Raw genomic sequence first — 25,034 nt, forward strand, 5'->3', positions numbered from 1 at the left:
ATAAATTATCCTGGTACACACCACATAGTATTTTTGACAGTTTCCATAACTTTTCACATGCCCTTTCTTGGCCTGTCCCCATTCTGTGTGCCATTCAAGCTTCATTTGTAAATTTAGCACAAATAGCATGTTTAACAGAATTTATTTGATGATCTCCCCTTTGGTTCTCAAAGCTTTTTTTTGAACATATCTTGAACATAGCCCTTCGCTCACAGTATTGTAATATTTTCTACACCTCTGCTCAACCCTGTTAGGGACTTACAGATAAAAGTCTGCTTCATTCATCTTAATATCCTCAGTAGGATCATGGCTGCCACTTAGAAAGGATTCACGGAAATGTTGAATAACTGACTGCCTGACAGAAGCTGTTTCCAGCTGGAGGAAAAAGAATGCTTTAAAATCTGTTCCCAGCTAATCAGTAATTAAAGGCGTAGTAGTATTTGTGATGGTTGATTTCGGAATCATTTATTAAATATAGTTTTCATAAATTGTTCTGTTTGGGAAATCTAGTCCACATGTATTAGGTGCATATAGCACTTAGGCGCTAGCAGATCATGAGCATTTACACACATTATATTGTAGAAATAACAGCAAAATCTTGGGGAAACATATAGCTCACTGTAGCTCTTCCTAGATCTCCTCTTAGAGATTATTTAAAAGAAACAATTCATTCCTTTTGAAGCCTCAGCACAGAACTCTGCTAAACTGAGCTCCTGGGCTGGTAACACATCAGAGAGAAAGGAAGGTGTCACTTGGCAATTTGGCTGCTGCTAATGACACAGTCATCTTTCAGGAAAAAGTTAGCTCCGGGGGAGGGCTGCATATTAGAGTAAAAGGATAGGAAGTTAAGAGAATTGGTTGCTAGGTTTTCTTTGAGGGAAAGCAAGCGAATTTTCTTTTCTTTTTTTTCTTTTTGCTGAGTATGAGAAAAATGCAACTTATTTATTTCCCACCAGAAAAGGGGAAGCCAAAAATCAGAACTACAAATCTTGAGAGGCACAGGGACTGTGTGGTCACTAGGGGAAGGAATCACACCGGCTTCATTCACCCTTTGTATACTGAAGACCTAACATAACATCTGGCACTAGTAAGCACTTTGTAAACATTTGTTGAATGAGTATATGAATGAATGTCTCCTGGAATTTAGAAATATCCCCTTATCCTTCTTCTCAACAGTTCTTTAATTATTATTAAAATATAATATTCTGAGTATATTCAAAATTACAAAAAAATAGACTAAAAGAAAACAAATTCATAATCCACCCATAAAGATACAATTAAGTTTTAAATATTTTCCTGCAGTCATTTTTATATATGCACGTGTATTGTTATTTGTATGTGTGCATGCATAGATATACACAAATTTATGATGTTATGTAAACATGAAATATTTCATTCTAAAATTTTATTTGTATTATGAATATTTTTCAATTTAATTAACTAATTTCTTTGAGATTATGATTTATAATTGCTGAAAATATATTAATCCATCAATATCAAATGATTCTTCCATATTATTAGAAAATTAAACTTTTAAAATAGCTTCTATTTTAAAAACATAAATTCCAATTAATAAAGTTACCTTAGTCAGAAGATATTAATATTTAACTACTTTGGTATACTTTTCCAAAATTATTTCCCAGACAGGATTGTACCTAATGCTAGTATAGCCCTCACTAACACTGAGTATTATAAAGTTTAAAGATTTTTTTCAAATTTAGAATCAGGAAAATACTATTCCATTGTTATTTTATCCCACAATTCTTTCATAACTAAAAAGATCAACCTTTAAAAAAATATATTTTTTGGCTTCTTATGTTTCTTTGGTGAATTATCTGACCATAGCCTTTGTCCATTATTATCTATTGAGGTATTAGTGTGTTTCTTCTTGATTTGAGAGCAATTACAAAAAAACATTTTAAGAAGACAAAGTCGTTGTCTACAAATAATTCCCCAGTTTGTCAACTTTCTTTTAATGTTATTTTGTGGTAACTTATGAGAACTAGGTTTTAGATATTTAAGTAATCCGGTTTTTGTTTGTTTGTTTATTTGTTATTTGCATAGTGATTTCTTTTATGTCTTTCATTCTTAGAAAAAAAATTTTCCTTCCAGGGTCAACAAAATGCTCATACACAGTTTATTCTAATTTAGTTTACTTTGGTTTTAGTATTATTTTGTCTTAAATTTAAGCACATCACTAAGTCATTTCAATCTAGCTCTATTTTTCCCTAAATACCTAACCAATTGTTCCAGCATCATTTATTGAATACGCCTTCCTTTACACATTGATTTATGATGGAAATTTAACTATATATTAAATTCTTACATATGAGAGTGTTGGTTTCTAAAATGTTTATATTGCTCCATTGATCAAACTGTCAATTCTTGTCCTAGATACACAGCATCTTAATAACTGAAAGTTTATTGTAGGCCTTATTATCTTGTAAGACAAATCCCTCTTCATTACTCTTTCCATCTTATTGTATCTTTTCGGAAATTTTTTGCTATTCAAAACAATATGCTTTTAAAAATTAACTATGTTATCACTTTGTCAAGAAAAAAATAGAATTCTTAGAAAATTTTTATTGGAATCATATTAGATCTTTAAGTTATTCGGGAAGAATTAATTACCTTTATAATATTTAGTATTCTCATTCAGGAACATGGTATATCTCTCCATTTATTTTCCTGTTGTATCTCTCCATATAGTTTCTAATTCTCTTCATATAGATGATACAATTCTCTAAATTATTTTTCACAGATTTCTTATTAGTTATTTGTAAATTTGCTTATTTTTGATGATATAGAATAAAATAATTTCACCATAATAATTTCGACTAGATTATTGCTGGCAAAAAGAAGCAACTAGTAATATTTTTTATTTATGTTTGCATGTGAACATTTTCCTAACTTTTCTAATTTGTTTGAATAATTTGTTCAATGTTTTTGGATCTTCTAGATCAACAAAGCAATAATTTGTAAAATGTTTTTCTCCTTAGTTTAATAGCTGTAGCATATTTCCCACATGGCAGGGAACTGAAGGAGGTCTCTAGCTAATAGCTAGCAAAACCTCAGGCCCTCAATACAAAAGCCTGTAAGGAAATGAAGCAGTAAACAACCACATGAGTGAGGTAGGCAGGGGATTGATTCTCCCCCTGACAAGCCTTCAGATGAGACCACAGCCCTGATTACAGCTTGACTACAACCTCAGGAGAAACCTAGAGCCAGAACCCAGCTAAGTCACATCTGTATTCCTGGCCCACAGAGACTGTGAGATAATACTCAGAAATGTTAGTTGCTTGAAGTTTCTAAGTTTTAGGGTAATCTGTTATGTCACAACAGATAATTAATTCAGTGGGAAAAATAATCAATTATATGTCACAGATAGTCGATATATTTGGGAGAAGACTCTGATTTGGGATTCTGAATGGAATCAAATGTTTAATAGAGTCAGAGTGTAGGAAATACAATGATACGTTCAAGGATGCATCATCGCATAAAGCACCATGCCACAGGATTATACCAAACCACCCATTTTCATGATGCCACTTGATTCTTAAGATATGTATGTAAATCTGTCTTAGAAGAGACAACACAAAGGCTCCTGTGAAGCCTAGTGGGACAACCATGACTTGCCTTCCCTCCCTTCCTAATGAAAACAAAGTTACACAGGAATATTGGTAGAAAATCTGGGAGATCCCAAGTAAAGCCACTCACCAGAATGTAGAGGGGATCTTAAGTGAGGAGAATGCTGAGAAGGCTCTCACCTACCAAAGGCTGCAGAAGCGCCACTCTCAAAAAAAATAAAATAAAAAAGAAGAAGAAGGAGGAGGAGGAGGAGGAGGAGGAGGAGGAAGAAGAAGAAGAAGAAGAGCCACTTTCCTTGTACCCATCTCCCTCCAACAACACACACGATCTCTTCATTAGTAAATCTCTACCTGTATGCTTTTAGGGAATTCAATTTCTAGTATTCACATAGCTGAGGGCATACATAGGCAGATGGTGGAGCACTGTATCCAGAGACATCAAGATGATAGTATAAAAGGGTAGAGGCAGAGAAAGCATTGAAACCTCCTTACTCTTATAAGTACATTTTGTTTTTAATTAAAGTTTATTGGGGTGACAGTTGTTAATAAAGTTACATAGATTTCAGGTGTACAATTCTGTAATACATCATATATATATATAATCACCTTGTGGGTTCACCACACAGAGTCAGTACATTTTTTTTATTATAGCCATGGGCTGTTACAACAAATTCTCAGTGTTTCCCGTCCTTGTATTTGCCTTGTTATAACCCTAAAAATTAATCAATTCTAAATACATAATTGCCAAAGTTCTGTTCTATTTTAAACTGTGCTTTTATTTAATATTCACATTACAAGTCCATTTCTAGAACCTGTCTGCAGCAGGGGCCTGGCCAGCAAAATAATGTGGTCTTGCAGTTAATAAAGCAGTCGAAGCAGATTGTCTGGGTTTGAACCCTCACTCTCCTACTTCCTGGCTGTGTCACTTTGGGCAAATGACTTACTCTCTCCAAGCGTCAGCTTCCTTACTGGTAAGATGGATATAATAATGGCATCCACTTGATAGCATTATTTTGAGGATTCGATAAATTAATGCTTGTAAAGTGCTTACAACAGCAACAGCTCCACAAATGGGTTCGCTCTGTTAGCCATTAGTTTTGTAATAGAAGAGCAAATGCTGGGGGAGGGGAGGGGTGTTGGTGGACAAGAAAGGAAACCTTAAGCTTCTCTAGTACAGAGAAGTTCCTTTTGCCTCAGGAGTCATCCTGACCCAGAAACAGTGTTAGTGATGTGACATAAGGCTGTTTTGTGTTTTCTGAAAATCCCAGATTAGTGTTAATACTCCTGGGATGGTCTCCAGAGGCCCAGACTTGGACCTGATTACACCTTAGCCCTGTTGGGCCTTAACTCAGGGCCCTGAGTAATATTTACTCAGACAAGTATGGCTTAAACCGGGGGAAAAGTCATCTTATTGGGCCTTTGTTTTTTATTTTATGGTTTTGTCTTTTCTTTCAGAAAACAGATGATTTATTCTCTTACCCCTCTGAGATCAGAGCAGGTCATAAACTGAAAACAATGTCTGTGGAAAAAAGCTTTGCAGACAACAGTTTTTTCTAACCAACAGAACATCATCTATTCAGTAAAGAAAGCCAAGTTCACTTGCTTACTATTTTTTAATACTCTTAAAAACAAGCAAACGAACAAACAAACAAAAAAACAAAAAAAGCCCTGAAACTGATAGCTTTCCCATGGTTATCTTTATCTAAGATTCACAGTGAATGGAATTCTCTCCCCAGGATTAGGGAATGGAGGCCCAAGAATTGACAAGCAAGAGGCATGAAGCCCCCTCACCCCATCCCACCCCCGGCTTGTTCTCTCGGATAAGCTCTGCTAACTTGGAGGATAGCTTCTGGTTTGAGGTTGGGCTGGTAATTCTGTGGGGCATAAAGAAGTCCTTTCTTCTTACTGGTCTAATCAACACAAACAATGCACACTCAGAGAGTCTCTCTCATACATCTTGCAGGCACATGCTACTAAATTTCACATTTACTCTCTTAACATTTTGTGTGTGTGCGTGCACGCACACACACACACACACACCTATAAACACTCACATCTTTAAGATACATTCATATATATAGGCACACGGTGGTTATAGTGTGAGGTGTTAAGAGTCAGAAAGGATCATGGAGGGGTGAGGGGCTCACATCAGTTCAGAAAAGGGAGACTTTTGATAGACTGCTATCAGAGTGAACTAAGATACAGAGACTTTCTCAAGCCCTTTGGCAAAATTTGATGGGTCAGGCAATGCCCTGCGCACTGCGGTAGAGGGATGATTGAGACATGACCCCTACCCCATCGTAGTCTAACGGGAGATGAGGCTAGCACATATGAAACAAGATCAGTGTTATATTGTCAGCACCCAAAAGGACCTTGTCTTGTCAAACTCGTTTATTTTGGCAATGAGACACTGATACCCAGAGTCACTTTCTTGGGGCCACACAATCATATAATAGACAAATGCTTCTTGATAGAACTACTCTATCCATCCCTCTGCATTGTTTTGTAATTCTATGAAATGCCTTAACAAGACCCTGTGTTTTAACGAGGTACCACCCATCTGTCACTATCCAGGACTGTGCAGTCCCGCAAGGTAAGAACCTAATCTTACATATTTTTCAAAGCTCACAGTGACTGACACAGTCATAATCATCCAGAAAGTGCTCAGTTCATCAGCCTAAAGTGACCTGAAATCATCCAGGTAACTGTCCTCTTGGCTCAGGGCTCCATTAATTACACAAGGAAGCGGCATGAGTAGTAAAGAAATAAATCTTAAATACAAATTTAAATAAAATATTTCATACTTGGATAAAAATTACAGAAATGTTTCCAAGCCCTACTGTTTCCTTATTCATTTTGACCTCAGCTCTTATATAATTTTACAGACAAAGGTAATACATTTTCTTTTCAGCAGCAGGAAAAGGTCAGATTCCTCAGGTGTTTTTGACTTTCCATAGTCACAGACAGAATCACTGAAAGGTTTTGATATATTTCTCCTAAGGGTGTTTTGAAATCATACTAGGTCACCCAATCATCAAACATTTATTAACAACAAGAATTTTTAAAATCATCTGCTCTGTGCCAAATATTGGGCAAGTTGTTGGCTGCAGACCTGCCTGGCTGAGTTATTTGGCTGTTGGCTGCAGACCTTTCCTGGCTGAACACTTGCTCTGTGCCCAGGAAAAACAAACAAACAAACAAACACAAACACACAAAAAAATCCAGCGTAGCTGTTGTATTATTTTTCTAGGGCTGCTATAACAAACTACCTTGGTGGCTTAAAACAACAGAAATTTATTACCTCACAATTCTGGAAGTCTGAAATCAAGGTGTTGTCAGGGCCACACTCCTTCTGGAGGCTCTAGGGAAGAATCCTTCCATGCCTTTTCCTAGCTTCTGGTGGCTCCTGGCAATTCCTTGGCACTCCCTGGTCTGTTATTGCATCACTCCAATCTCTGCCTCTGTCTTCTTCTTGTGTATCTCTCTGTATCCCCTCCTCTTCTAGAAGGAGCCCACCCTAAATTCAGGATGATTGCCTCTCTACATCCTTAACTAACTACATTTGCAAAGACCTTGTTTCCAAATAAGGTCACATTCTTGAGGTTCCAGGTAGACATGAACTTGGGTGGGGTGACATACTCAACAGCTATCATTGCACTTGGCTAGCTTGGGTCTGTCTTGATAAAACTGACAGTATACAAGATGATACTGGAGGGAAGCTTAACTTTGTTTCCATGAGCAAGATCCTCCCATGTTGCTTCTGGTCTTACTCCCTATCCTGTATGTATCCAGAGCCAGACTGCTCACTTGGCTTCTGAGCTCCGTATTCACGTGACTCTTTGACACAGGACACTGGTTCTGATGTGTTTGCCAAGCTACTGACCCATGCTCTCACGAGTACCCTGGCCCATCTAAATTTGCTGTCCTTCATTGCCTATCTTCTTTCATTTGACAAATATTCCCTGGACACTTCCTAAGTGTCAGGCACTGTCTCGGATGCTGGATTCTCAGCAGTGACAGACAAGGTCCCTACTCTCATGGGGAATGAAGGATGGGGATAAGTAAAAAGCAAGCAAACACATACATGGCACCCAGAACAGTTTCTGGCACAGAGTAGGTGCTCACTAAATATCTGTGATTTTATAGGATAAGCAAGATAGTTTCTGATTGTGTTAAGTGATGTGAAGGAAATAGATTAGTAAGAAATAGAGCATTTAAATAGAGTCAATGAGGAAGGCCTCACTAAGAAGGTGATGTTTAGGCTAAAAATGTGAAGAAAATGAAGGAGTCAGCTGAGGGTGTGTGTGTCTGAGGTGGAGGAAAGAGCAAATAAAACATCACTGAATTGAGAACAAACTGATTATATTTGGGGACAGAAAGAGAACAATGTGACTGAGACAAACTGAGCGAAGGGAAGAGTAGTACATGATGGTATCAGAAAGGTAGAGGAAAGCTCTGTTGTGCTGGATACTACAGACCAAACAAAGGAGTTTGGGTTTAATTACCAGTATAATTGTAAGTCATTTGAGATTTAAGCAGTGAATTGATGTGACTTAGCTCATGAATTAAAAGATCACTATAGAGGCTCTAAGGAGAAAGAATTGTAGGAGGCAAAACTGGGAAAAGGAAGACTTCTTAGGAAGTGCATTAGTTAGGATGTTTCATCACATGAACAAGTTATAAGTGTAAAAGATACTGATCCCTTCGGTCCTTATGTAACCAGGAGAGGGCTGGGCTGGGCAAAGCCACAGGATTGGTTTGTCTTCAAACAAACTCATCCTTTAACGTGAGCTTGCTAAATAAATAGCATCATTTTCCATGTCGGCTACAATGTGGAAAAAACTGGAAAGCACTGTGCTAATGAACATTTTTCATGCTGTCTGGTCATCCAGCTCCTTTTATGCACTCTTTCTAAATTTCCCACTATGGTAACCAGCCTCCCAGATGGCCTCCAGTGATCCCCACAGGCTGGTACTCACACCCTTGTGTAATCCTCTCTCACATTGTACCAGGGTTTAGTTTGCGTAAGTAATACAACAAAACAAAATGATAGTATATCACTTCTAAGATTAAGGTATAATCTAAGATTAGACTGTGGCTTATGTCTGGGGCTCGTCTCTCTTTAGGATCAGTCACTGTGCATAGCCACCTGCTGTGTTTTATACCCAGGTATTCCTGTGGAGAGATCTTCATGGCAAAGAACTGAGACTTCTGGCAACAGCCAACCAATAAGTCTTCTTGAAAGCAGCTCTGGTCAAGCCTGCAGGTGATGCAGTCCTGCCCGATAATTTGACAGCAATCTCATGAGCGACCCTGAACCAGTATAACCCAGTAAGCTGCTCCCACATTCCTGATGGTCGGAAGCTGTGAAATAACAAATGTTTGTTGGTTTAAGTTGCTAAGTTTTGGGGCAGTTTGTCACATTGCAATAGATAAATAATGCATCCCCTTTTTGAGCCCTGCCACCTCAAGATGGAAGCCAGAAACTGTCTTTATTAGCCTCCCTTGCAGCTAGAGTGAAGGCAAGTGGCCCAAACTTTGCCAGTCTGACTTATTTGACCGAGACTTCAATTCAGGAAATGACATGAAGAAGGGGGTACTGCAGAGAACTGATCCTGGGGAAGGTGGTAGAGGGAAATTCAGCTTTCACAGGAGGCAGAGGTAAGTTGTTAGTGGTGAATCTCATGCTCAACCTCTATCACTGTGAACTGCTGTGCCTGCACCAGTGGGGGTGGGAGTGGTAAGGTCTTCATTGGATCTGTCTGCTGATGTAACATGGATATTGTCCCTAGATTCCAAACCGGATTCACTCAAGGACATTCTTTCATAATTTGCTTAAACTATCTACTCTGTTTCCCTGAAAATAAGACCTAGCTGAACAATCAGCTCTACTCCGTCTTTTGGAGCAAAACTTAATTGCTCCAAATATAAGCAAATATAATTGCTTATATTATATAAGACCCGGTCTTATAATAAAATAAGACCCGGTCTTATAGTAAAATAAGACCGGGTCTTATATTAATTTTTGCTCCAAAAGACGCATTAGAGCTGATTGTCTGGCTAGGTCTTATTTTCAAGGAAAGATGGTAATAGGCTCTATTGTTGGCAACTAGGAATTCAGATTGACACAGAAGCCTTTCAAAGCAAGTAACAGAAAACACTGCCTCAAAGTAGCTTAAGTAATATGGAAATGAATCCTCCTCCCATAACAGAAGCACAGAGGTAGGGGTCTGTGGGGATAGGCCATCAAGACTCTGGCTCCACTTTACTAGAGCTCTTGAGGCCATGTCCTTCTTTGTGTGTTCGTTCCATCTTCTCTGGCTGGTTGCAGTTTGGCTGTGGCAGTTCTGGTATCAGATTAGACATGACCATGTCCAGAGGTAGAAGGAGGCTCTATATTCCTTGTTTCCCTTTGTAAGAGTGAGCAGCCTTACTCAGGAGTCCTCTATAAACTTTCCTTTATGTCTCATTGGCCACAATTTGGTCAGATGTGCCTTCCGAAATCGGTCACTGGTAAGGAGACTAGTATTGGCACAATTGCCTTGGACTAATTAGGTTCTACTCTGGGATCCAGGGTTGGGGCTAGACTCTCTTGAAACACCTGGCTGGTGGGAGAAAGTGGCTACATGAGAAACATTAGGGTTCTCCTAGAGATTAATAGATGCTGGGTAAACAACCAATATTGTCCGCTATAGGAGGTAATTACAAGGCCCAGGCAGAAGATAATAGTCGTTTGTATTAGGGTAATGGAGTGGAAACAGAGAGAAGGAAACAGATTGGGGATATACTACACATCTAAAAGCAAAAAGATTTGCTGGTGGATTGAATTAGGAAGGAGAGGAAGGGGAATGGGACAAAGGGAATGATACATTACTTTAGACTTGAGTGTAAATCAATGATTCACTTAAATGAGGAGGGTTGGGAAGAAACAGGTTGAGGTAAAGGTGAAGTTACACATTTAAATGATTATCAAATAGGCAGTTTTACATATGAGTTTGGAGCTAAGAGGGAAATCATGGATGGAGATACAAACTTGGAACTCATCAATATATAGTCGGAATTTAAAATCCTACGACTGAATGAAATGCCTTAGGGAAAAGTATAGCAAGAGAGGAGTAGAGGTCTAAGAACCAACTGGGGCATCCAACAGTTAGTTAGAAGTCAAGTAGAAGAGGAGAAGTCAGCAAAGGATAACAAAAGAGAGTAGCCTGTGAGAAAAGAAAACAAAAATAGATCTCAAAGGACAGGAGATGGTTCAAGTAATAGTTCTCCAACCTCTCCAGTCCTTCCCACCCTGTCCCACTCCATCCCTGGGTATCTGTGTTTGAAGGTAATAACCATTTTCTGCGTTTTAACTTGCATCTATGTTTGAAGTTTCATATGACAGATTTATTTCAAGTGAGTTCACCCCCAGTTGAGCCTAAAAACCACTGGAGACTGAAGAAAAATAGGAACATAATTGAGGGGAAAAACCACTTCAGAAAATTTGTCTACTTTTTCTTTCTTGAATAATATATGCAAAACATTTTCCTCATAAATGTCAAGATTAAAGACTAAAAAGTGAACCCACAAAACAAGCTTTGAATATATATTTTAATACCCCAAACATTTTAAAACCAAAAAATGTACAAGACCATATCTTACTTTTACTGAAGCTGTATCCTTAAAGCAGTTTACAACACAATTTTTCCTTAAATAGAACTGTTTTCAAATAGGACAACTGATATATAATAATCTCTTTTTTTCAAGATCTGAAAGAAAATTAAGGCATGTGCTTTCATTTTAATCAATGGGAGTTAAAGTTATAGTTTAAAAGTACACCTCTTCTTCTAATTAAACACTCAAAGTCAGACAGCCATCTACAGTTCATTAAAGTTCAGATTTTGCATAAAACCTTCATTATCTGAACTTGATTAGTTTCCCTTCCTTTCAATAATACACTGTACTCTCTCAGAAGAGGTCTGAATTCAAAAGACCCTTCAAAAATAGTGAAATAAGCTCTCACCCTGCTCACTGCTGTGCCCTAAGGAGCCTGAAGAATTCTAACTCTCCTTGGAAACAATTATTCTTCCTCAGGGAATAAAATGGTTCAATAGAAAAAAAAAATGTTAATTTGCTACATCCTTATGCACCCAGGAAAGTTGCTTTGTGTTGCAAAAGCAGAATCCCTCATTACTTCCTATACTAGCCAAGCCCTGAGGAAACTGACTCACACACACACACACACACACACACACACACACACACACACACATCTATACTGGGGGGGGGGGTGCCAAAAAAATGTATACACATGACTTGGATTCATCTTTTGTTATCGGTATATATTGAGTATTACAATTTTAATACAGTTTTTTTTTTCCTTTTTAAACATGTGTATACATTTTTTGGCACCCTCTATATTTTAGAGACCATATGAAAATGAGAAAAAGAGATAACGGAGAAACATACTGCCCAGGTACATGAGAACAGTTTTGTGGTAAGGAACAGCAGTTATTTTGCAGTTATTGAACGGGAGGAAAACTTATGTCTAGTTAGTGGAAACCCTCTATGCAAAATCTGAACTTTGATGAGTTGCAGATAGAGAAACTGAGGTCTGTGTTGGAGAAAGGCAATTATAATGCCTACACTAAAGGAAGACATGCAGAAGAGAAGGAGCGAAATGATGCATGCTAGGAGAAACCGAGGGGGAGAGATCCAGACCACCAGTCTTCAAATCAGGTGGGCCTGGGTTAGCAGAATAATTGGAGCACAGAGTGTTTTTCTGGTAGTTTCTCATGTAATCACCTGGGCTTTAATCAATTCTTTAGTAGGCTGTATATAATTCATTTTAGAGTGTGGATTGGGTTTTCCTGCCATTGTCCACGGAGATCATAAGAGTCTCCAAGAATGCATATAACTTGAAAAATCCTGCCAGACAACTCTGATATGAAATTCACCAAAAGGCATATTGTGTAATAGTTAAATTTCAGTCTCTGGAGTCTCGCCAACGTGGGTTTGAATCTCTGTTCCATAGCTTGCTATAGATGACCTTGGGCAGGTGACTTAGGCCTCAGAATTTCAATGTTCCCATCCATAAAATAAGGATGATAATAACATTATCTATTTCAGATGGTTGTGGTAAGGATTCATTTAAGGCAAGCACGTAAAGCACAGCATACAATATGTGATACAGAGAAATTGCTCAGTAAATGTCTGCTATAAATAGACACTTAGGACAGTCTGAAAAGACCACACAGGGCTTAAATGTACATTGGTCAGACCCTGCCCATCCTCACATACAGAAAACAAAACCAAGGCATAGATCTGATAGCATCCACCAGAGGCAGTGATGGCACAATGCTGCTCTTTTGGCCATTTGGATTCATTCAGCTTCAGGATGTGGGCTCTGTGCTCTCACCTGGACCCACTATACTCACCTGCAGAGGAGGGCAGTGTTAAGGGCAGAGCTCAGGAGTCACACTGCCCATCACAACCACTGACTGACTAGCTGTGTGACCTGGGGCAGGCTAGTTAAATTCTGTGCTCATGTTTCCTCCGTTGGAAAGTAGTGACGATAACAATACCCTCCTCATAGGGTTGATATGGAGCTTATATGAGCTAATATATTTAGAGCATTTTTTAGAGTGTCTGGCACATAGCATGAGCTCAAAAAACTATAGTAAAAATGATAGTAACGTAATAATTATAACTTTGAAATAGATCTCTAGGATTCTGAATTCTACTTGCTTCCTGAAAGAGAGCTTTACAGAATGGATTTATGGAAAGAAAACAAAAAAGAAGAAAATTAGAAACAGGTAGGTTACAAGTGGGAAAGAAAAGTCACGAAGATTTGCAATAGGGATAACTCAAAGTGTAAGCAATACTGAAAGGATACAGTTTTGAACAATGAATGCGAGGTAAAAGAAGAAGCTTCAATATGTAAATGTAATATTCAACTTAGAAGTTGTAGCAAAAAATCCTCACTTAGTGAGCACTCAGTAGTGTCGGAAGGGAGAAAATTCTCCCCTTTGCTTCTCCTGGGTTCTTACCACTGGACTAATAATAAAATTGACACAAACCATATTAAATGAAAAAAAACACACAATTTAATATGAGCATGTGGAAGATAGTGAATGATGCTCAGAGAAATGATATAAACAGCCCAGCTTTTCATATTTTTTAGACAAAGAAACCATGCATTTGTGAAGATTTGACAGTACAAAGAAACTTAGGTTTGCGTGCTCATTAATGAGGAATCTAAGCAAAGTTTGAGCTTGGGTAGTAAATTAGTAAAATAGTACCAAGGTTTGTTTATATAGGCTTATTCTTCTGAATAAAACTAGAGGATGATAAAATGGATGCCTCTCTCTCTCTCTCTCTCTCTCTCTCTCTCTCTCCTCCCTCCCTCCCTCCCAGCCCCCAGAGATTTTGGTCAGAGCCATTTGTTGTGAAACAAAAGATCAAGAAAGAGATGTTGAAAGTCTTATTTCCGTGCTTAATACCTTAATATCCTCCCCCGCAAGTGTGCACATTGACCTCTCCTCTTGTTAAGCGGGCACCTGAGTGCAGGCCAGCCTGCTCCAAATCCATTTTCAATACTGAGGATGGAGGGAAGCTTGCTGTGGAAGACAAGGAAAGGTGTTGGTTATTTGGAATCATTTCTTCTGGTACCTCTTTAACTAGTTGCATATCCTACAACCACTGTGACACAGTCTAGCCAGTTTTGCACTTCATCATCCTCTCTCTTTCCAGACCTGTCCAGGGTGAAGGACATCAGCTACTTTGAAAGGCAGCTCCAGGGACACAAAAACGTATTTTTTTAAAAAGTTACTGAGTGTTGGAGGGTCCCGAGGTCCAGATTTTTCTCAGTCAGCAGAAATCTGACCTCTGCTTTCTCCTCTGGCCTCATTCTGAAAAGATGAACAAATGTGGAACCATGAGTGTCTTCTAAGAAGAGACAGTGGGGGAGTGCCAGGCCTTCTGACCCGGAACACTGCCTTCTGTTCCTTTCGGTATACTTCTTTTATGGGGTATCTTTTAGATATTAAAGCCAATAAATCTCTACTTTCTTTAAAGTCAAAGAAATTGGAGTTACAACTTTGTAATTGGCAATTATAAAACTGAGAAGGAACTGACACAGCCCAGGATGGAATATTAAAGATTTTGAACATCCCAGATCAATTTGCTACTTGGTACCATCACAGACATACAGGCAAAGTGGAACTACCCAATCCAAAATTTGCCTTTATTTCATCACTCAAGAAAAATTTACTCCAAACAGTGAAGGGCCAAGCTCAGAGATTTAAAGAAAGATTGATGCCCAAGATGAGAGAGTGGTTGTCACAGAACATGAGCTCAATTCTAGTCTCCTCCTGGTCTAGGTGAGTTATATTTAAGGCTCTCAATCAAGTGTAAGGATGAATACCAGTTCAGGATAATGAAGCAGGAGGTTTGTGGGTATTTCGTGGGAGTGCTAATCACTGGAAGATAGCATGGGCTCACTAAAAACAGTTCATGCCAGTCAAATCTTATTTTGTTAAGGGCAACTATCTGGCAAGGAAGTGAATCAAACAAAATGACAATTAATAGAAAGTTCTGCCATTAGGAATCAAACCATTTCTCAAGTACAGAATCCGGGTCTTGGGAGAAGAAGTGAGGATGTGGTCTAAAAACAGCATGAAAGACGTATGGGATTCCTTTTATTATTTTTCCAGCTTTACTGAGGAATAATTGACAAATAAAATTGTATATATTTAAAGTGCCTTTTGACCTACTTCTCTCTAATTCCCCCGCCCCTGGCCCCTGGCAGCCACCGTGTCTATGAGATTAGTATTTTGTTTTTGGTGCTTTTTTGTTTTTTTTTAAGATTACTCAATAAGTGATACTATATAGTATTTGTCTTTCTCTTTCTGGATTATTTCAATTAACATTATGCCCACCATGTTCATCCATGTTGTCTCAAATGCCAGGATTTCCTTCTTTTTTGTGACTGAATAATATTGCATTATATATATAATGCAACACACACACACACATTCATACACACCACATTTTCTTTATCCATCTTTATCCCTTATCTGTCAGTGGACATGTAGGTTGTTGCCATGTTTTAGCTATTGTGAATAATGACCATGGAGGTGCAGATATTTCTTTGAGATACTGATTGCATTTCCTGCAGATATATACCAATAAATGGGGTAACTGGATCATTTGGTAGTTCTATTTTTAATTTTTTAGGAAACTCCATACTGTTTTCCATAGTGGCTGTACCCATTTACATTCCCACCAATAGTGCACCAGGGTTCCTTTTTCTCCACATCTTAGCCAACCACCATTCTGACACCAGAATGTCACTTTCACACATTCTATTGGTAAAAGTAAGTTGCAGGTCCAGCCCAGATTTAAGGGGAAGGGAAATAGACTTGACTTCTTGGTGGGAGGAGTGATAAAGTCACATTGCAAAAGGACATGTGGAATAAGAGGGATGGTTGTGGCTGCCTCTGGAAACAATCTACCAGTTTGTCCTTGGGAAAATTATTTAACCACCTGATTTCATTTTCTTCACCTGTAAAATAGGAAACAATAACATCTACCACTTAGGGATGTTGTGAGTATTAATTAAGAAACTGTTTAGTACCTAGCACATTGTAGTAGACAAACAACAGCAACAACAAAAACATGTATTGATTGAGCCCGTACTATGTGGCAGCACTATGCTAAGTGCTTTATGTAATCTTACAACAACCCAATGATGCCGGTATTAATATTGTCTAATGAGAAACATGAGGCACAAAAACATTTAAGTAACTTATACTAGATAGGTTTCGTAGTAACTATTCTTTCTAAATTGTGAATGTCTTAACCGTCTGCTATACCCAAAGAACACAGTTTCTTTTTTCTTTAAGTTCTGTTGACAGTTGATGCTGTTGATTACTCCTTCATCCACCGCTCCTCCTCATTTGGCCCCCATGACTCCCCTTTGTCTGATTTCTCCTCCTTCTATGATTGTTGCTTTTCAGCCTCATCCTTGTTAAGCCACATTTTACACGACAAAGCTCTCTCCTGTTTTTCCAGCTCTTTTTTCCTGGAGGAACTCATCCAATGTGGCAACTCAATCTCTACCTTTCTATGGATGATTGCCAGTTTCCCCGGTGAACCCCGAGAAGGAATGTATCTGCCAAGAAGGACTCCTCATGGTTAACTGGGCCCAAAATCATAACCAGAGTCTAGCAGCCATTGCTGATAGGGGCTTCTCACTCACACTGAATTTCAGGAAAAGTCACAATCTGAGCTGCCAAGCCTATTGCACTGTGTTCCTGCCATCTGAACTGAATCTTATAAAGGAATTTCTGGAATCATCTTTTGACCAATGGACTGTCACAACCAATTGGAACTGTACAGCTCTATCCTTATTTGCATCTATACTGACCAATCAGAGTGGGTCCATAAGGACAGATCAGAACATGGGAAGCTGACCAATCAGGACAGTGCTATTCGGACCAATTAAACTGCGAATTTTGATTCCTTAGTTGCATAAAAATTGACCAATCAGGTACCAAGATGGGAACTTTCTCTATAAAAGTGTGCCTCCCCTTTGTCTCTGGAAAGTGAAATTTCAGTTTCTTCTAGAGGCTGTGTTTCCCTGGTTTGCAAACTGCTCGCCTGAATAAAGTTTCTCCTTTTACAGCACCTCAGATTGGGGACTCCTGTTGACATTAGATTGGTGGCAGATGACATTAGATTGATACCCGTCTCTCCTAAACTCTAGGCTTGAAATTCAAGGTGTCATCAGGGACCAACCACATATGAGCCAGGTCAGTTTTTGAAACTTCTTTGTCTTTCATTCTTTCTCATTCTGTTGGTCTCAATCTTGTCAATTAACATTTGAAATATTTTTCAAATTTGGATGTTCCTGGAAATCAACCAATGCCTTTAGCCTGATCTAGGCCCTCATTATGTCTTGCCAGACTTATCAAAGTAATTTTTCTTCATTTTTTATTAAAGTATAGTTGACATACAATATTATATTAATTTCAGGTGTACATTATAGTGGTTATACATTTATGTACCTTATGATGTGATCACCATAATAAGTCTAGTAACCATCTGTCACCATACAAAGCTATAACAATATTATTGACTGTATTGCCTATACTGTACATTATATCCCCATGACTTACTTATGTTATAAGTGGAAGTTTATACTTCTTATTCTTCTTCACCTTTTTCATCCATCCCCTCACCCACCACCCCTTTGGCAACCATCAGTTTGTTCTCTGTTTCTATGAGTCTGTTTTGTTTGTTAATTTGTCGTGTTTTGTTTTGTTTTAGATTCCACATATAAGTGAAATCATGTAGTATTTGTCTTTCTCTGTCTGATTTCACTTAGCATAATACCCTCTAGGTCCATCCATGTTGTCACTCAAAGTAACTTCTTAACTTGTTGTTTTTAGTTCCTCTCTGACATAGTCCATCAGTGTTGGTGCAAAAGTAATTGTGGTTTAAAAGGTTAACAATAATCGCAAAAACAGCAGTTATTTTTGCACCAACTTAATACATGCTTTAACACAGCTCCCTGCCACCATTATTACACCAGCCCCAGCACCACACTCTCTCTGATTCCCCCTCCATCTCACATGTTCTTTCCTTCCATTCAGGGACCAGTTTCTCTGCTCTACCTCCTCCACAGGCACACTTTCAGCAGGTTTCTTCTCCCCCCTTATTTTCTAGGTCAGAGAGTCTACTTGTCTTTTCACAACTCTCTGGAGTTACCTTTACAACTCTGCATTTTCTCTGCTATTCCAGTAGAAGGTCCTTGAGGCCCTAGCACCATTCACAGTAGGGTTTCAAAGACAGGGTCTGTAGGATGAACACTCTATGACATCTTGAATTACCTTTCTGCACAATATGACTTGCTATGAGATGTTCCTGGCAACAGCCAAGCCTTATGGCTAAGAATACCAGTTGTAGAGACTCTACTCTAATTGTTTTAGAGTGGGGCCTGGATACTAGTATGTAAAATAAGGGGAAAGAAATCAAGGTTACCTTGCCTCCCCATAGATGAACTTGGGCACGTGACAACTTTCTGAGTCTCATGGTTTTTCATTCGTAAAACGGGGATAACATTTATAGAGACCTTGTTGGGCTATCGAGGAAATTAAATGAGATTATATATTTAAAAAGCTTGTGGCACAGTGCCCGGCACGCACAAACAAAAGAGCTCAGTACTGCGCAGTTATTTCTGGGCTTACTGCCTGAAAGGCTGAAGGAAGGTGACCTGTGTTCCCTTCCAAACATTAGAGATTCTGTGATAGTCTTCCTTAGTGGGTGCTGGGAACACATTGGCAAACCTCGGATTTCCAATCAGTTGCTGAGAAAACCACCCATCCTTTGAAGGATCTCCGAAGCTTCAGTAAGTCCCAGGTCTTTCTCAGGTGCCATTAATTAGACCTTAGTTCTGATCTGAGAGCCTCCACATTCTTCCAATCACTAGGGTGGTCGAAAAGGCCCTCTGCTTGGGAAATCTTTCTTTTGTTGGCTAAACTTGGACCCAAACCCCACATTTGGGCGTCTAGCACCCACAGACCCATGGTTTACGTACAGAAGGCGCTTTTCAAGTTTGAAGCCGGCACTTTGTTCTCCAGATCTGGCGGGTGTGGTCCAGATTGCACTTTTCGTGCAACGCACCTCAAAATATGCTTTGGCCACCTGCGGCGAGGGACGGTGGGAGGGATTGGTTTGCATCAGGTCCGAGGGGTGCGGTGGCGAGAGCGCCCGGAGCGCGCACCCGCTCACACTCTCCAAGCTGGGCGCGGCCGCTCTGAGCGCGAGGTCCGGAGCCAGTACCGCGCTCCTCTAGCAGCGGGAGAGCTTTCGCCGTGCTCCGCTGGCGCCCAAACTGGCCGCCGGGATCCCACCCTGCGGCGCGCACCCCCGACCCAGCCCCGCCCCCGGCGGCCACGAGAGGCGGGCGGAGCGCTCGGAGCCAGGCGCGCTGGGCTGTGCGGCACCGCCTCTCCTCGTGTCGGGGGAGGAACGGAGGGGCTAGAAGGGAGAGAGAAAAATCCCGACCCACCGACCGGCTGGCAAAGAGCTGCATGCAACCGGTGGGAGGCCGGGCCGGCTGCGGCTGGGGCTCGGGCCGTTTCTCGGCGGGTCCCTGGCGGCGAGCGCGGACGGCCCGGAGGCGGCGGCTCTGAGCTGGCAGGCGGAGGGCTGTCTCCCGCGCCCGCCTGCCCGGCGCGGTCCGAGGATGCGGGGGGGCGATGCCCGGGGCCAGGGACGCGCTCTGTCACCAGGCGCTGCAGCTGCTGGCCGAGCTTTGTGCCCGTGGGGCCCTGGAGCACGAGAGCTGCCAGGATTTCATCTACCACCTGCGGGACCGCGCCAGACCCCGGCTCCGCGACCCAGGTGAGTGCCGGTGCCGCTGCCGCTGCCAGGCGCGACCAGAGGGCCCTGGGCTGGGAGTTGGGGCCGCACCCGGGCCTGAGGCAGAAGAGTGACGCGGACTGGAGGAAAAGGTGGTGTTGGTGGGGCAGAGGGGTGGCCACTGACCTAGAGGAGGGGATCTAGAACCAGCGCACTGAGGCCTGATGCTGGAACCGGGCGGGGACCCCCAGCGGAGGCTGCTCCGCGGAGGCCGAGATCGGGTGGGTTGGGGTAGGATTGGAGGAACCACGCCCGCCACCTGCGCGCCCATCACTGGGGCTCCTGGGGGCGGCTCCTGAGCTCTGAGCTCCGCGCTGCACTTCCCGGGCTCTGTGCTCCAGGCGAGGGGAGGCCGCGGCGTCCTCAGGAGCGGTGGGAAGGGGAAAGAGGCCGGAGGAAACTCTGGGAAGTTGGGAGTTGGGGACGGCCCCGGGCTGCGACTGAATCCCACTGGGCCCTTCTCATCCTGGCACCGGAGTGCCCATTTACCTTCCTTGGTCTAGGTTGAGAAAGGCGGAGCAGGATCCGGCGTTGGGCTAGGGACCGGGAGTCCCGGTCCAAGGCAGCTGGGCCTGAACCCGTTCCCTGCGGGTCGCTTGGCGTGGAGGCGGCCAGGGCCTGGGCGTCTGGCTGGACCAGCTGCCACCGCTGGGCGCACACGGGTCGGTGGGCTCGCTGGTCACGGCTTGTGCACCTGCAGTTATCCCTAGTAAAAGTGCAAAGCTCCTAAGTTTGGAAAGTTCATTTATGTTGGCATTTGACCAATTAAGGTTGGAGGAGGGAGTTTCAGTGGAGCCCTTTGCTTTCCCCAAGGGCCCTCGGTCTACCACTTCTGTCTTCTCATACACTGCTGGTTACTGGAAGACACATTCCTTCCAAATATTTGCTTGAGATTCTACTCACCTGGAGAAATTTTCTCGAATATTCTCTGAGCCTAAGTACTATTGTAAAAGGGGAAAAAATCGCGTTGTGGTTGGATTGTTAAAGATAGGGTGAAAAAACGACCTTTCCCCTGATACTCATTCCTGTGTATAAATATTGGAAATGAGCTATTGCTGTGCAAATTATCCAGCATGAATTTACCTCATTTTAAGGCAATCTATTACATAAAAATCCATTTACACAAAGGATAGAGAATTATTTGATTCTGTAAAGAGATACACACTGGGCCTGACTTAAATAGCATTTCCTTGGTAGTATTATATATTAAAAAATGGGTCTGTAGGGGAATGAGAATTCATCTGTTAAAAGTTTATATCAGATTTTCCCTACTCAAAGGCTTTTTATCTATTGAGAAAGAAAGATTATTGTTCCCCCTTGCCTGTGGTTACATTAATTGAGTTTATCGGATGATCACTAATGTGTTACTTAGAAGTGGAGAATTAAGTCGAGAAATACTGTTGATCCCAGATGATTTTTCCGGTTAAACTTTAACGTCCAGCCTTTGTGTGGCTCGTTGCTGGATGCGGTGTGTTGCAGACTGCAGACATGAGTGAGAGTGCCTCATCTCATGAACTAGGAGCCGAGGATGATGTCCTGAGAGGGCAAAGTTCTGTCCTTAAGCAGCAGGAACAAGAAAATTATTTAGCATGCTTCATCCAAAACAAGTGTTAGTGTTGATACGTCCCAGTTCCTCACCTGTGACAGTGCCATGGGTTCCCATTGTTATCCCACGTAAGCAGTCATCTTTGGCTTTTGTACAAGAGAAGAGATAGATGAGGCCTCTGGCTGAGTTGCCATGTTTAACACTGCACATCTTTTTGGCCGATTTTATACCTCTGTTCTTTTTAACCCGCAAGCTGGATTCTATGTTCTTAGGTCTTCCTCAGCCCCTGCACTGGGCAGCCCTTGAGAAAGAATCAGAGAAGACTCCTTACAAGAGACAGATCTGATTCCTTGGCTGAGAAATATCCATAGATAAGAGTATGCCTTGCTACTCTTTGAGTTCCTAAAAGCACTGCTCTGCTTTCTTAAACTAGAGCACAGGAGTTTTGAGGTAGCCCATGCTCCTCAGATCCCTGGTTGATGATGGGAAGTATCCTGCTTATGAGGAAGGAGTTGGACAGCTGCGCTGTTGGTGCAAGATGAGGGAAACTGAGGCTGATGCCCGCATCCAGAGTGCACTCTCTTTTCCAGGGCACTTCATCTCAGGCCGGAATCTCTCTTCACATTCCTTTTTCCTCTCTTTGCCCACAATAATTCTTACATCAGATGCATTTATCTCCATCCTTCTGAAGCTGTCTGATTGTACAAGCCAAGGCCATGGGTTCCATTTAAGAAGAGTTGAGTCTAAGTCAAAGAAGCTACTTTGGTAAACTCATCACACATACTAAGAATCCAGGAGTTACTGTCAATGAAAATTTCCTAGGTATTTTTTCATAAGAGCCACCTTTAGATCTACTTTCTCTGTTCTGTACTTCTATACTGGATTTACTCTCTAAGTGTAAGTTAAATTCTATGCAGTTATAAAGATTCAGCTAAGTTTTTGGTCATGAATTTTTGAATTATATGAGTTTGAATGATATGAAATATTTGAATTTTATGAATTATTCAGGATATGGTTTTCCATTGATATTCCAGCTTTGTATTTCTAGAAATTTTTCTGGTGATGTAGCAACTGTTCACCTGCTCAGGGTGTGAAGCAGAGCCTTACAACACATTATTGATGACTCCTTTTTCTAGGTGAATGTTAACCCTATTCAGGAAAAGCTTTTTCTAGACCAGTGGTTTTCAGTGTTGGCTGACCATTAGAAACATTTAGGGAGCTCTAACAAGCAAGCAAACAAACAAACAAAACTAAAACAAACAAAAAATTAAGAGATGAAATCAGAATCTCTGAGGCGGGGGCCTAGTATCAGTATACGAGCATTTTTTGAGTTCCTCAGCTGATTTGAATGAGCACGCTGCTGGAGGACAACTGTTGAGACCCTCAAATGAAGTGTGAATCCACCTGACTCTTCTCTGCTCAGCTCACATTTCTTTCTTGCAAAATTAGAAAAAATGGTATCAAGTCAGGGGTTTTGACTGTTACCTTTGTTGTAGGTACTACCCAAATGAACTGATTCTTAGGTTTCTTTTGACATTATTACCCCGAACTTTTATTTTGCAGGCTCTTTAAAAATATCATGAAAATCTATTATGTTCATGTGATTGGGGGGGAAAAAAGAACAAATTTAGAAAATTGTGTCCAACTACTGTTTCATTAAAAGGCCAGAATGTGGAAACTTCACTAATGCCACACTATATTAAATTGGAGCAAAGTAACTTATTAGAAGATGTAATGTACACGTAAAACAATAAATATTGTTCCCAAGTAAAAATTTCCAAACTATTCATCAAGATTAAATATTAACCTTAATTCAAATTTTCTGATAGTCATAAGAGAATCAATCTTAAACACTGGATTTTTATGAATAGACATTGATGTGATTATGCACAATGGGATTAATTTTTTAAAAATAATGTTAATTGCAATCAGGAAATGAGAGTCTTCTAAGGAATGAGTGGCATACTGGATGCACAATATGTGAAGATCTAACTTGCATTTACTTCAGTGACATTTTAGAGCTTCTTTATACATATTTTATTTAAACAAGTGTGTTTGGATCTCTATGGGATTCCTCTACATGGACCAGTGAGTGGTTTAGTCATGAGATAATTATCAAGAGCAAACTGTAGTAAACTGTACTAAAGGCATTACAGGCAGCCCTGTGGCCAGCTGCCTCTTCCAGAATAAACAATCAAAAGCACAAACTTTGTGATGTGGGCTAACCTCTCAAGGAAAAATTAAGCTGACACTGAAGGGAAATCACGCTGAATGTTTCTGTTATGTAAAGAGGATAGGCATTACTTTCACTGTCAAAGCATATTGGCACTTTTGTGTTTGTGTGTGCACATGTGCTATCCCCTATGTTTGGCTTTAAAAAAATTCATATTCCCTTAACTGACTTCCTTGAAGGAACTAACAAGTTCACATGCTGAAGTGGATAGAGAAAGAGGAGGAGCTTAATGAGGCAGAAGTCAGGGAGTAGTGTCATTTCAAAAGGATAACTTGGAGTATGTGTTTCAAGTCTAAATGAAATCACAATTTCAGCCGTAAATGTGCATCACGACTTTTTCTTTCAAGTGTTTCATCGGGTTTGCTCTAGGAATGGCTTTAAACCAAAGCAACCACCCCACAACTAGGCTTGGCAGATCTCCTTGAAATATTCAGCCTGTGCATGTATTTTATCATACCAAAACTTTTATAGCAACATCAATAAAACTGCGTCTGAAAAAAAGAAAAAACTCATCAAGGAAATCAGAGTGACAAAGGGGAATAAGCAAGAGCTTTGGAGTCAGAATATGTTTCTGTACTTACTAGCTTTACGACCCTGAGCAAAATACTTAACTCTTCACTTTATTTATCTGTAAAATGCGGTTGGGAGGCTGTTGCAGCACAGTACTTAGAGCAAGGGCTCAATAAATGGGTTTTGGTGGTAGGTAGTATCACCTGTCTGTGTTTCCTCCCAACTCTGTCCATGAGCATGCATGTGTTTCACTTATTTGTAATCATTCATAGACAAAAATGTTCTGTTCTACTTTTTTGTCAGCTTAGCATTTTATCACAACTTATTTGCTGTATGTCCTTGGGCAAGTTCACCTCTGTGTCTTTTTCTCATCTGTAAAATGAATTACTAGTATCCAGATAAAATACAGGGAGCCCAGTTCAGTTTGAATTTCAGATGAACAACAGATAATATTGCATGGGACATACTTATACTAAATAATTATCATTGTTTATCAGATTCAAATTGAATTGGGCATCTTTTATCTTTATTTGCTAAATCTGGCAACCCTCTATTCGTTCTTATCTCATAATTCATATGAAATACCAAAGTACCTGTCACATAGCAAATGCTCAATAAATATTAATCATTATTCCTATTATTATAATTCATGATGAACAGTCATTATTGTGCAATTATTGTGATGACTATGTATATAGTCCTAAGAGTAGATACATACCTTTTTTACTTAACTATTTTTTGGGGGCAT

The 25,034-nt window shown here is 40.4% G+C and overlaps 1 protein-coding gene across 3 annotated transcripts in view; it reads left to right on the plus strand.

Annotated features, from left to right (window-relative positions):
- Nucleotides 1–19,346: 19,346 nt before the first annotated feature.
- The window catches only part of SYT9 (synaptotagmin 9), a 161,832-nt gene continuing 156,144 nt past the window's right edge, over nucleotides 19,347–25,034 (plus strand). For 2 of the 3 annotated variants that reach the window (XR_012497500.1, XM_074335933.1), the window contains exon 1: nucleotides 19,698–19,979. Coding sequence is in view for 2 of the 3 variants with exons in the window: in XM_074335933.1 (XP_074192034.1) it covers nucleotides 19,835–19,979 (145 nt within the window). In the remaining variant the exon portion in view is untranslated. Of the gene's footprint in view, nucleotides 19,980–25,034 lie in introns of all 3 variants that reach the window. The other variant, XM_019728135.2, reaches the window with a different exon arrangement.

The sequence above is a fragment of the Rhinolophus sinicus genome, linkage group LG06 (assembly GCF_036562045.2).
Source record: "Rhinolophus sinicus isolate RSC01 linkage group LG06, ASM3656204v1, whole genome shotgun sequence".
NCBI lineage: Eukaryota > Metazoa > Chordata > Mammalia > Chiroptera > Rhinolophidae > Rhinolophus > Rhinolophus sinicus.